The following is a 13,487-nucleotide window of genomic DNA, read 5'->3' on the forward strand; positions in this document are numbered from 1 at the left end:
AAGACTGGGAGGAGGGAGCAGTAAGAGGAACCAAAGAGATTATTCAGAGAAAGAAAGCCTGGCCTGTCAAGTGTTTGGGACTGGAAGACTGGGGAACAACATGAGCAACCTGTTTTTCATTCATATCATTTTAATTTTAATTAATTTTTGTGATGGATTTCAGCACACATCCTAATTCAATCATCATGATGGATTAAATCACCAGATCAACTACTTTTGATCTGGTGATTCTCATTATGTAAAGTCATCTTCTGTGAGCAAAATAAACAAAATCCACAGCATATAATATCAAAGCAAAATTTATGCAAGTTTGAAAATTGAAGGAAGGAAACCTGACATTCATTCAGATGTTCTGAAATTCACTCAGGTTTTCTGCTTGAAAAACAAAGGGAACCAGTATCTGACAGAAATAGGTTTCATTATCCTGCTCCCTTGGGTACTACTAGTGTGGAGGTTCCACAGGAGCCAAAGGCAGTGAGCAGGGTTCTAGGACTGTTCCTCACCTGTAGAACCCAGCTCTCAAAACATTGAGAACTATCAAATTTTTTCTCTAACGGCTAAGTTGTATAGGGACTTCGGGAATTTTGAAAACATTTTGAGCTGTGAGCCCATTTCCTTCACATATATAACTTTGGAGACCTGCCACTGAAGTCACACTATTACTCTGTAGACAACCTTATGACCAGTGATCGGCCAGGGAGTAGATGCCACGGTGAGTGCAATCACACACCTGAGACAACATGTCGCTTTTAGGATGCTTGGGCTCTTAATATCTTTAATTGTTGCTACAGATTGGTTTTCTAGTGCCAACTGGCCGTGTTTTTGTGAATGAAAAAAAAAACCTCTGAAGACATGAACTTAGTATCTTTTCTCTGCTCTGTTTTCAGCTTTCTTAGTTGATAGCCCACAGCCCACCCCAAGGATTAGAAATGGGTGTCTACCTTGTTCTCCAGCGAGTTGAACACGTTCCTCATCTCGTTGATTTTTTCATGAAGCTGCTCTAGTGAGGTTATGATCCCTCCATTCTGCCGCTGAAGGCGGGCTCCCACTGGAGGCAGGTTCAGGGAAGACTTGTACCTCGAAGCCTAGGGTACCACAGAGGGCATCTTAAAGAAATAGGGAGAGGAATCCGAATTCTTCCTATTTCCTGCTCTTAATTTGCTTCTCAATTTTCTTGGCTTCTCAACTCTTGTTTTTTTTGTTTTGTTTTGTTTTGTTTTGTTTTTGACTCTTCCTAAGATTAACTTTTATCAACATCTTCCAATTATTTTTCCACCAGAGATTCCTCTACTTAAATTTTCATAATGTATGCAAGTTGTTCCAACGTGTTTTTTATACAGGCTACTCTTTCCTTTCTGTCTTATTATCAAGGTCAGAAAGCTACTATGAGATAAATTCTGGGGACTGGGCCTCTGCCTTGAGAACCCTGCAAACTCATGAGTGTCTACATTTGAGAAACCTCTGCAAAACATGCCAAATTCCTGAAACGCCTTATAAAAGCTCTATAAGAGCCCAGGTGTGTTTTATTTTTAACTTTTTTTTTTTATTACAGAGACAGAGAGTCCGAGAGAGGGATAGACAGGGACAGACAGACAGGAATGGAGAGATGAGAAGCATCAATCATTAGTTTTTTGTTGTGCGTTGCAACACCTTAGTTGTTCATTGATTGCTTTCTCATATGTGCCTTGACCGCAGGTCTTCAGCAGACTGATTAACCCCTTGCTGGAGCCAGCGACCTTGGGTTGAAGCTGGTGAGCTTTTGCTCAAACCAGATGAGCCCACGCTCAAGCTGGTGACCTCGGGGTCTCGAACCTGGGTCCTCTGCATCCCAGTCCGACGATCTATCCATGTGCCACTGCCTGGTCAGGCAGATCAGATGTTTTGAAGTAGCACATGATGGCAAGGATGCCGAGGTAATTATTCTGGCTTCCCCCTTAACCAGGGTTGGTTGGTACAGGAGAAATAAAACTTTTCTGCTAGCTTCTACCTCCCTAATTATAGGCTTCTTTATCAATCCCCACAAATGCAAGGATTTAAAACACAAAGTGAAGCCCTGGCTGGATAGCTTAGTTGGTTAGAGCATTGTCCTGCTACATAAAGGTTGCTGGTTTGATCCTGGTCCAGGCATATACAGAAAGAGATCCATGTTTCTGTCTCTCTTCCTCCCCCTTCCTCTCTCTCTGAAATCAATAAATAAAAAATAAAAAACACACAAAGCAGGGAACAAATCATTTGAAGAATCAAGAATAAACTTCCAACGTTTATTTTTCTGCATTTCTTACAGAAGTTGACCCTCAAAGTCATTATTACAGGGCACCATAGAAGCTGATGTGAAGCCTGGTATGCCAGAAATTGATCTTACTGGTCCCTGAAAGCATGATAGGCCTGATAGACTCAACTTCTCTAGTGTTGGAAGACATCCCTCAATGGTAAAAAGAGACTGAGGCTCAAACAGGACTTATAAATCATATAAAACTTTCAATGCAGTTTTAATGATGAAACCTATTACTGTAGGACTGGTTCCCATAGTTTTTCAATTAGAAGTCCTTTTGGTACATAATTCATTTTTTTAAATTATCTTCATTAGAGAGAAAAAGAAAAAAGAGAATTACCCCCAATCTCATTACTTGAATTGAATCATTTATGTTTGGGCATATTTCCCTGTGTTTTGTTCTGTGTGTGAATGCAGATATTTCTATAGTTGAAATCACACTACAGATAAATTTTGGTTCTGCCCCCCTCTTTTTGCTTAATATTCTTTCCTATATCCTTAAATTTTTTTCTACATGTCTATTTTTAATGACTACAAATATTCCATCCTATGGTTGTGCCAGAACTTATCCATTTACTCTTGTTGGTAAGTTATGTTGTTTGTAATTTTTTTATATTATAAATAATGCTGATATTATACCTTTTATTTAAAGCTTTGTGTGTATTTCAGGTGGTTTTCTTAGTATAAATTTCTATATATGAAATTACTGTGAGTCAGAGGATATTAGGTAAAATTTGATTCAAAGAAAAACCTGCTGTTTTAAGGAAAGATAGTATATTCAATTAATTAATACATATACAAAATGTATTTGACCAGAAGTTTTGAAAAGTTATAAATGAAACATACTGTACATGTATAATGTCCTAAATTAGTATATTTAGAAAAACACATCTTGAACAAGATATATGACACATAATATAAGTGTGGGAAGCTGCAGTGTTTATATTCCTAAGGTTATAAGTAAGCCATAAACATGTTGGAGTTCAAATCATTAGTTTGACAGTTGAGCTAGGCCTAAATTGTGCAGTTAACACATCTGTTGCCTCCCTCTTTTCACATTAATGGGATCATTATTTATTTATTTATTTATTTATTTATTTATTTTTAAGACTTTATTTATTTATTCATTTTTAGAGAGGAGAGAGGAGAGAGAGAGAGAGAGAGAGAGAGAGAGAGAGAAGGGAGGAGGAGGAAGCATCAACTTCCATATGTGCCTTGACCAGGCAAGCCCAGGGTTTTGAACCAGCAACCTCAGCGTTCCAGGTCGATGCTTTATCCACTGTGCCACCACAGGTCAGGCTAATGGGATCATAATTTAAAATCCATATGCAAAGTGAAGTAATCAAAAGTGAAGCAATACAATCTGACCCTGAAAAAGAGATGGGAGTAGACTTTTGAGAGGGCTGTGTACAGTGGACAGAGGATGAGAGAAAAAGGGAATAGATCTGGGTTCAAGTATACTAAGCTAAGGAGCAGTCAGTATATCCACCCTGATTCACCTGACCTGGAAGTACTTCTCCTTGGAATGAACTGGGAGATGCTGGTGCTCCTTCTGTTGGCTTCTGTGACCTGATTTGGGTCACTGTATCTCAAAAAACAGAGAGCCAACTGAGGGCATGAACATTTTAACATTTTCACTAATAATTTTCATTAAAGTTTTCACCAATTTACACATACTCATCAAAACCAAATATTATTAATCATTTTATTATTTGCTAGATAAGTATTTTAAAAAATAATACTCCTTGTTTTAATGATTGTTTCTTTGAGCTTCAATCCTTTCTTCTATTATTAGCCATCTACAATTTTATCTTGGTAAATTGTGTCCTTTGCCCACGTTCTACTAAGGTCTCAGAAGTTGTTTTCATTGTTGATTTCTATGAATATGCAAATACTACACAAGTTTAATTTGTAAGGATTTTCCAATTTTGTTCTTTGTCTTTGAATCTGTTGAAAAGATATTTACATTGGGAAAAGTATGTGGATGCCCTCTCTAACCCTTCCCTTGATTTCTTCCAGTGCTTATTTACATAGATAGTTCACATCCAGAGACAAATATTCACTAGTTGTAAACTTTTATGGTTTTAGTTTTTATATTTAACCCTTTAATCCACTTTAGAGTTTATTTTGTTTAGGGTGTATTAAGTGAGGATCTATTCTTTTTTCCCAAAGAACCAGACAATTTCCAAATACCATTTGGTACCTTCAGACCTCCTGGCTCAAAGCAATATACACATTTTGCAGATATTCATTCATTCATCCAGCTAGTATTTATTGATATTTTTTATATTCCAGGTACTGTACTTTATACTGAGAATACAACAGAGAGAAAAATGTACTAAATCCCTGCCCTTGGAGCTTACATTCTAGAGACAGACAGATAATAAAAAACAAATAAGTTAATATTTACTGTAATATCAGGAAAGGATGAGGGGTGTCTATCAAGAAAATAAAATGAGATAGTGGCTGAAATGTCATATTTTGCTTCAAATTTCATATTTTTTCTTCCTTTTTAGTGTAGAATGAACTATATTATAGTTAACCTTGCCCTGCTTCCCTCCTTCCTCTTCCTCTTCTTCTTTCTTTACTTCTCCTCCTTCATCTTCTTTTGCTTACATGTTGCTTGGAGTAAACAAACTGGGGCTTAGAAAACGTTCTTTTAAAACAAGAATGGTGTTACAATCACAGCATCTTAGAGGTCATGTAGACCAACTTCACTTGCACTGCTTCATTTGTCCCACTCTGAACAGATGTACTTGGATCTGTGATACAATATGAGAATGAGGCCACCCCCACTGCAGCTATATTTAGCGAACATTCAGGGAGTGACCTACATAAAATCTGTAATAGACTTTTAAATCGTACCTGAGTTTAAAGAAATACTCACATTCCTTCAAATGCCATGCACAGGTCAGATGTTAACAGAGGGGAGGTGGGCAGGGAAAGCATTTGGAGGTCTTGGGCAAGTGGGGCATCAAATCAGCATTGAATAAAGACTCTTGTCTGTTTCCAGGCTTTTGTTCAAGCTAGCCCCTCTGCCTGAAATATTCTTCTCCACATCCACTTACCAAATGATCAACTTGTCCTTGAATGCCTTGTTCACATCCTTCAGTCAATATTAATTCATCCTTGCCCCATAGCCTATAGAATTTTATCAATGCTTCTGTTGTAATCCTTCCAACAGTCTACCTTGTGTGTATTTACCAGGACACTTAAAAATCAATGAGAATGTCCGTTTCATCTGTTTTGTTTCCCATTAGGCCAAGCAGTAGACTTTGCACATAGTAATTGTTCAATAAATAGGCATTAAGTTGAAATGAGGGTGTTTCCTTCACCCCCTCTCATTACCCGTGTGGGTTGAGGAGCAACACAATTAAAACTGTTTACATAATCCTGTGCTCACTTATTTCTGGGAGCTAGTTGTTCTTTTCACTTTATTGTCATTTAAATTCAACAAATCTAAATAACATTTCCCCCAAACTACGTGTTCTTCTGAATTCCTATATCTCTTTTGGGAGACCACTCTTTTTCCTAGTTACCAGGGCTTCAAACCTTTGAGTCCACTTTAAAATCACCTTTTCTTCCCACCCCCACCAACTCCTGTCAGTTCTTTCTTCCTTCTCATGTATTGCAGATATCACTGTGCTAACTCTGCAGAAGAGCACAGTTCTCTCTAGCCCAAGTGACCTTTGTGTTATAAATTATGTTAGAATAAACTTGCATGTTTTTAAAGGCAAAAATTTACTTTAAATTTACATTGGAAAATAGGAGCCAAATAAATATCATTCAGACAGACAAAGCAGCCTGATGTGACCCTGATTGCAAATATATTACAAAATGTTTTCCAAAACTTTTATCTTCCTTGTAAAGAAAATGATTCCCATTGTTTAAAAGTTTAAATTTTTTTCTCTCTCACTATATTTTAACATTTGCAATACTAATCCCTTTTGATTCTTAATTCTCCCTGCTAAAATAAGAAACTAAGAAAAACAGATCTTGCACTCTCTTTCTCTGTGATGGAAATGTTATTGCACAGTGTGTTGGCCATAGTGATAATGACAATAAGTGAGCAAAGCAGAGCTGATGTGGGAGTGGTGGTGTTGTAGCTACTTGTCCTTTAATAATCAGTTTTCTCAAAAGTGCAATAGAAATGGTGCTCTGTGTTCTGTCTATCTAAATACAATGAGCTTATACAAACAAATATGATGATATATGTGGAAGCATTTGTGAGTGCTAAAAGAATAATACATACAAGATTGTCATCTCTGTTACACGTAGGACTGTTCAAAACAATCTATTTGTCTTTACCTGGTAAATCTGTGTAGAAGGATTATTCATCGGGATGTGTTCATTCTCTCCTGTAGGGAGAAAGAGCTTTGTTCAATCAACACGGCTCATTCTGTGCCTTTACTCTTCAGACAGGTGCAGGGAATAAGGGGACTTATAGGATCCTAAATCGATGCCTGCATGACAAGAACCAATGATGCAACAAGAACAAAGCATAAACTGGTACAGTGACTTTATATTCATGTCATAATGACCAAACCATACCTACCTGATAAAACTCCCATAGTAAAAAACCATGTTCTACCATGATGGGGATGTTTCTCAACCAAACTGAATGATTAACAATCGTTAATTAGCCAGAAGTGAATGCCCATGAATGGTCTCATTTGTGTTCTCGGGCTGACTGAAGTTTAACTGAGGGGATAGTTCTAGGGTCAGGAAGACTGTTCTCCAGTCACCTGTCCAGTTGTCTCTGTTGTTCTCAGGAAGCCTGTGTAAAATATGCTGGCTTCTCCTGCCTCTAATCCTTGCAAAACTTCCAAACTTCCCTCCTGTCACTGTCCAGGTCAGTGAAGGGAACCTTGCTGTTCTCCTAGGCAAGGGTGTTGATAGAAGGGAATTGTCAATGGAAAAGGTCTGGGTGGGATGAAGACAGAAAGAAAACAGTCTTGGCAACACTAGAGACTGTGAAACACAAAGGAAGTAGTAGATTATAAAAACCATTTACAACGTAGGGCCGTGATGGTGAACTTTTTTATAAAAAGGTGGGCTGTAGTGGAGGAACCAAATGGCGCTGTGCTGTGATTGACCCACCATGAAAGCTGGAACGCCCACTAGTGGGCGGAAGGGACCAGGTTGACCAGCACTGCAAAAGTGGGCAGTTTTTATAAAAAGGTTTGCCATCAAGGGCCTAGGAGGTACCTGTCAGAATCACATTGGTTGGCCGTGAAGACAAGGCAAAACAGGGAGCTCCTTGCTTGTCCATTTAACTATACCTCCATTGTGTCACATTGTATGAATCAAGCAGTTTATACATGCAGCCCCTGGTTGTGTGGATGTGTATATTGTTCTCCTAAGATGTTCATACAAAAAGCTCTTCCTAAGAGGAACCAGCCAAAGTATGTAATTTTATAAATAATACATAGCCTCAGCCCAGAACTCATACACACAGAGGACTGTCCCTGTAAAATCCAGATGGTTTGAGATTACCAAAACTCCTCATGTAAGCTTGAGTAGAGTTCTTAGCCCATTTTATGCTATGTCCCAACAGCCTAGTGTCATGGCAACAACCAGAACTTGGGAGCAGAAACCAGGCTCTGAGATAGAACTTTGACAGTTTGTGGTTGTAGCCTAGATACTCTATAACTGTTTTGTCATCTGATAACAGAACCACTTCTATATGGTTGATTCTATCGTAAAGATTAAAAGAGAAAACCCTGTTTCTAGGTTAGCTGAGAAGGTATTAGATATATGTTAGTTAAATGTGTATCTTGGCCTTATTGAGCAGATTATTCTGAGGCAGTTCTAAATTTATTATTATGAAAAATTAGATAAGTGCTCACAAAATTATATAGTATTTTCTGTTCCTCCAGCACCAAGTCTATGCTCTTTGTGGTCATTTTATTATCATAAAGAAATGAGAATAGGAAAGGTAATATATTATCATGTTTTGAGAAAACAGAAAGAAAAGACTACAACCTATATTTTTTAAATTCTGAGCCCTAAAGCAAGACATATGAAAAATCTAACCTTGCTTTGTTTTGGTTTTTTCCATGGTGCTTGTATCTTCTCTCCTCTTGCTTATTCTTCAACATTACATCTTCATTGTCCCTGGATCAGGCCACCCCCTCTTCCTTGGACCTATCAATTGAAATCAAGAGTAAGGGATAGCAGGTAAGACTAGTGAAGTAACTAGGCTTATTTTATGTGTCAACTTGAAAGAATTTAAATGAACACAGCAATTAAAGGCAACTTGAGCCTGACCAGATGGTGGTGCAGTAGATAAAATGTCGACCTGGGATGCTGAGGACCCAGGTTTGAGTGTGGGCTCATCTGGCTTGAGTGTGCACTCACCAGCTTGAGCACAGGGTCACCAGCTTGAGCATGGGATCATAGATGTGACCCTATGGTGGCTGGATTGAGCCCAGAGGTTGCTGGTTTGAGTAAGGAGTCACTGGCTTAGCCGAAGTCCCCTGGTCAAGGCACATATGAGAAAGCAATCAATGAACAACTAAAATGCCACACCTATGAATTGATGTTTCTCATCTTTTTCCCTTCCTGTCTGTCTGTCTCTCCCCCACCTCTCTCTCTCTAAAAAAAAGAAAAATAATAATAAATTAAAATAAAAAAAACAAAGGCAACTTGAGAACTTGAGATGAGGTTTATCGAACTTCAGAAAAGTGAAAATATTATTGAGTAAATATTTAGCTAAAACAAAGGTAAATATTTTGTGAATAAGTAGAAACTCATTAGTTAATATCATACTAGTTTTTTATATGGCACATTTTTTCATAAAATCAATTAATTTAGAGTCATTAATTTTATTAGCAGGTTATAGTTTGACTAATTATCTAAAGAAGAAAAAACTTGAGCAAGTATGAAGGTTAAAACACCTGTTTCTATTTTATTAAACAGTAATTTCCTTGATGGCCTTGCCCACACTTTCAGCATCTTGTAGACTCCTTTACATCCAGAAGATGCTTCTCAAATGTGGCCTGGCTGTAGTGACATGATCCCATGGTCAATGGCTTGAGTTCAAAGATTGCTGGCTTAAAGCCCAAGGTCACTGGCTTGAGCAAGGGGGTCACTGGCTCAGCTGGAACCCTCCTCACCCTGTCAAGGTACATATGAGAAGCAATCAATGAACAACTAAAGTGCTTTAACTATGAGTTGATGCTTCTCATCTCTCTCCCTCTCTCTCTCTTTTGCTGAAAGAAAGAAAGAAAGAAAGAAAGAAAGAAAGAAAGAAAGAAAGAAAGAAAGAAAGAGAAAGAAAGAAAGAAAGATGAAGGAAGGAAGGAAGGAAGGAAGGAAGGAAGGAAGGAAGGAAGGAAGGAAGGAAGGAAGGAAGGAAGGAAGGAAGGGAGGGAGGGAGGGAGGGAGGGAAAAGGAAGGAAGGAAGGAAGGAAGGAAGGAAGGAAGGAAGGAAGGAAGGAAGGAAGGAAGGAAGGAAGGGGGGAGGGAGGGAGGGAGGGAGGGAGGGAGGGAGGGAGGGAAATCTAACAAAGAAACCAAAGCTGTCAGTGTTGTCAACATTAGCCCTCTTTTTAACCATCTAGAATTTTTCAATGACTGGGGAAAGTGTTAAAATTAAAATCTTATAAGGCTTGATCAGATGCCTCCCACAGTAAGGGCTGAAAGTACCAGGTTCTCCTAGCTTCCCTTGCAGCTAAGGCATAATTGACACATGATCTAGGACAGGGGTCCCCAAACTATGGCCCACGGGCCACATGCGGCCCCCTGAGGCCATTTATCCGGCCCCCGCTGCACTCCCGGAAGGGGCACCTCTTTCATTGGTGGTCAGTGAGAGAAGCATAGTTCCCATTGAAATACCGGTCAGTTTGTTGATTTAAATTTACTTGTTCTTTATTTTAAATATTGTATTTGTTCCCATTTTGTTTTTTTACTTTAAAATAAGATATGTGCAGTGTGCATAGGGATTTGTTCATAGTTTTTTTTTTATAGTCCGGCCCTCCAACGGTCTGAGGGACAGTGAACTGGCCCCCTGTGTAAAAAGTTTGGGGACCCCTGATCTAGGATATGCTACTCAGATGCATACATTCCAATTGACACAAGCAGTTGCAGGATTTCCTGAGGCAAATATACTTGATATACATTTTACTTTCTAAGAAATACAAGAAGTTCCTAAGACAATTCAGGGAACTCAAACAACTGCTTTTGGTGCTTTCCTCACCAGAACAACTGTACCGTATGTTTGGGGGCATTGTGCTGGCCACATAATCCTAAGCTTGGTTCACCAGTCTCCCAGCAATTCTATAGGCTGCTTATATCCTTTCAACAAATTCCCTTCCTACTAAAATCAGCCAGAATTGTTTTCTGCTGCTTGCAACTAAGAACCGTCATTGGAACCATCAAAATATATTAATGCCATCCAAAACTGAAAAAACACAAAACTTTGTTCACAGTCTAGAAAAGGCATATGAATCTATGGTGCCAAATGCAGATTAGTAGTTGCCTAGGGCAGGAAGTGGGGGTTTTACTGGCAAAAAATACAGGGAACTCTTTAGGGTGATAGAAATGTTCTACTTAATTGTGGTATTATATAGAGGCATAAGACTCATCAAAATGTACATTTTAATTGGGTGTGTTTATCCTGTGTAAGTTATACCTCAAGAAATTAGAAATAAACTTTCACATATTGAGGTCAATAAAGCAAAATAATAAGTTGGCAGGAGCAGGAGGGTACACATAGATGAAAGAGCATTGATCAACAGCTACATAGTTATAAATGAGGGAGATAAAGAAACTCAAGGTTATGTGCTATTTAGAATCTCGCACATTTTTCATGTGAGCATGAAAGTTATGTCAGGGTAGGACATCTTCCTTAGCTATATAAACGCCTTTCACAGCTGATATAAGCATTACTAAAAGGAAAACTTTCTTCTTAGCAATTGCTCATTTATTTGTATTTAATGCATTCCCTGATTAATGTAATTAATTCACAGAATATTAGAGCCAAAAGGCCCAAGAATATTAGTTCATCCAACTTCTTTATTTATATGTGAAGCAACTGAGGCCTAGAAGGGGGAAGTGACATGACCTGCCCACAAAGCCACACTGCTTTGAAAATTACTGTTAGAAGTGATTTCAGTTACTGTTGGGGGGGGGGGGGATCTTGAAATATGTACACTCATGTTTTTATGGATAATTATTTTGTTAGGATTTAGTTATCTAATGTACAATTAATTGAAAATAAACCAAAAACTCCTTTATATATCAGATGAAATATAAATACACATTTTCAAAGCCAAGACATCATCAAGCTCATATATATATATGGTCACTGATTTCAAGACATAATAAAAAGTATATGGTTAACACAAAAAGTGAATTAGCATTTTTATTTTATTTATTTAAATCAAAAATTTTTAAAAAACTACATTAAAGAAAATGTGAACAATCTAGAGGAAAAAAACAACTACAATGCCTTTACTTAAACAACCATCATGATAATTTGATTGTATTGCCTGCCAATCTTTTTTCTCTTGAATGCTTTATATAATAGTTAATGAAGCCTGACCTGTGGTGGCGCAGTGGATAAAGCGTCGACCTGGAAATGCTGAGGTCGCCAGTTTGAAACCCTGGGCTTGCCTGGTCAAGGCACATATGGGAGTTGATGCTTCTAGCTCCTCCCCCCTTCTCTCTCTCTGTCTCTCCCTCTCCTCTCTAAAAATGAATAAATTAAAAAAAAAAAAAAAAAAGTTAATGAAGCCTACCTATAATTTTGTATCTACTTTTCCACCTATATTATAGCATAAGCAATTTACTTTCTTAAAATTAGGTTGTTATTACTCATGTTATTTTTATTGTGGCCATTTGAGCACAGGTATGAGTATTCCTCCCCATTTCCAGTCAATGTTAACTATCTGCTGATATCCTTCCGTTTTTTTTCTTTATCCTTATATAATTACATACAAACATACACACAGAACAAGCATATATGGGGTGGGACTGTCAATGTAGTTCATACTATACCTCTGCATCTTTGCATCTTGTCTCTCTCATTTAATAATACATTGTGGCCATCTTTACATATTAATTGGACTAGATCTAACAGTCTTTTTTTTTTTTTTTACAGGGACAGAGAGAGAGTCAGAGAGAGGGATAGATAGGGACAGGCAGACAGGAATGGAGAGAGATGAAAAGCATCAATCATCAATTTTTCATTGTGACACCTTAGTTGTTCATTGATTACTTTCTCATATGTGCCTTGACTGCGGGCCTTCAGCAGACCGAGTAACCCCTTGCTCGAGCCAGCGACCTTGGGTCCAAGCTAGTGAGCTTTTTGCTCAAGCCAGATGAGCTTGCGCTCAAGCTGGTGACCTCGCGGTCTTGAACCTGGATCCTCTGTGTCCCAGTCCAACACTCTATTCACTGCGCCACTGCCTGGTCAGGCTAACAGTCTATTTTTAATGGCTGCATGATATCCATGGTATGAATGACCTATGCTAAGCATTCTGTATTGATGTACATCTCCCTTCTTTCCATTATTCTGCCACTGCAAACAGTGTCGTAACAAACAGGTTGGTACACATAGCACCTTACATATTAGTGCTTTCTTTGTGTGGGGTTTTAATAGGTATGGCTGGGTTGCTTTCCAAAACGCTGTAATTGTTCTCATTTCCTCCAAGAATATTGCCTGAGTACCTTTTTTTATGCTAATAGTGGATATTAACACTTTTAAGTTCTTGCCAGTCAGATGGTGACAAGTGATATTTCATAGCCACTTTTGCTGATTGCCAGTGCTATCAAGCATCACTATATATATTTACTGGGCACTTACATGTGTTCTTCTGTGATTATCTATTCCTTGTTTGCATAGTTTTCTATTGGGTCATCTGCCCTTTCCTTATCAATTAGTAACAGCTTTTATATAATAGAGATTAAATCTCTATGTGTCATATGAATTTTGAATATTTGTTCCATCTTTTTATTGTCTTTTGACTTTGTGGTCAATTTGGCTATTAGCACATTTTCTTTCTTTATTTTATTTTATTTTTGTGACAGAGATAGAGAGAGAGGGACAGGTAGGGACAGACAGGAAGGGAGAGAGATGAGAAGCATCAATTTTTTGTTGTGGCACCTTAGTTGTTCATTGATTGCTTTCTCATATGTGCCTTGACCGGGGAGCTATAGCAGAGCGAGTGACCCCTTGTTCAAGCTAGCAACCTTGGGCTCAAGCTGATGA

At 38.2% G+C, this 13,487-nt stretch overlaps 1 protein-coding gene across 1 annotated transcript in view; it reads right to left on the reverse strand.

Annotated features, from left to right (window-relative positions):
- ARHGEF33 (Rho guanine nucleotide exchange factor 33) overlaps nucleotides 1–8,333 on the reverse strand; it is a 45,576-nt gene extending 37,243 nt beyond the window's left edge. Inside the window, exons 1-2 of the mRNA XM_066378446.1 lie at nucleotides 8,309–8,333; nucleotides 6,581–6,630 (exon numbers count right to left, since the gene is read on the reverse strand). Coding sequence (XP_066234543.1) covers nucleotides 6,581–6,630; nucleotides 8,309–8,333 — 75 coding nt within the window. The remainder of the gene's footprint in view (nucleotides 1–6,580; nucleotides 6,631–8,308) is intronic.
- Nucleotides 8,334–13,487: the final 5,154 nt, after the last annotated feature.

This window comes from Saccopteryx leptura, chromosome 3 (assembly GCF_036850995.1).
Source record: "Saccopteryx leptura isolate mSacLep1 chromosome 3, mSacLep1_pri_phased_curated, whole genome shotgun sequence".
NCBI lineage: Eukaryota > Metazoa > Chordata > Mammalia > Chiroptera > Emballonuridae > Saccopteryx > Saccopteryx leptura.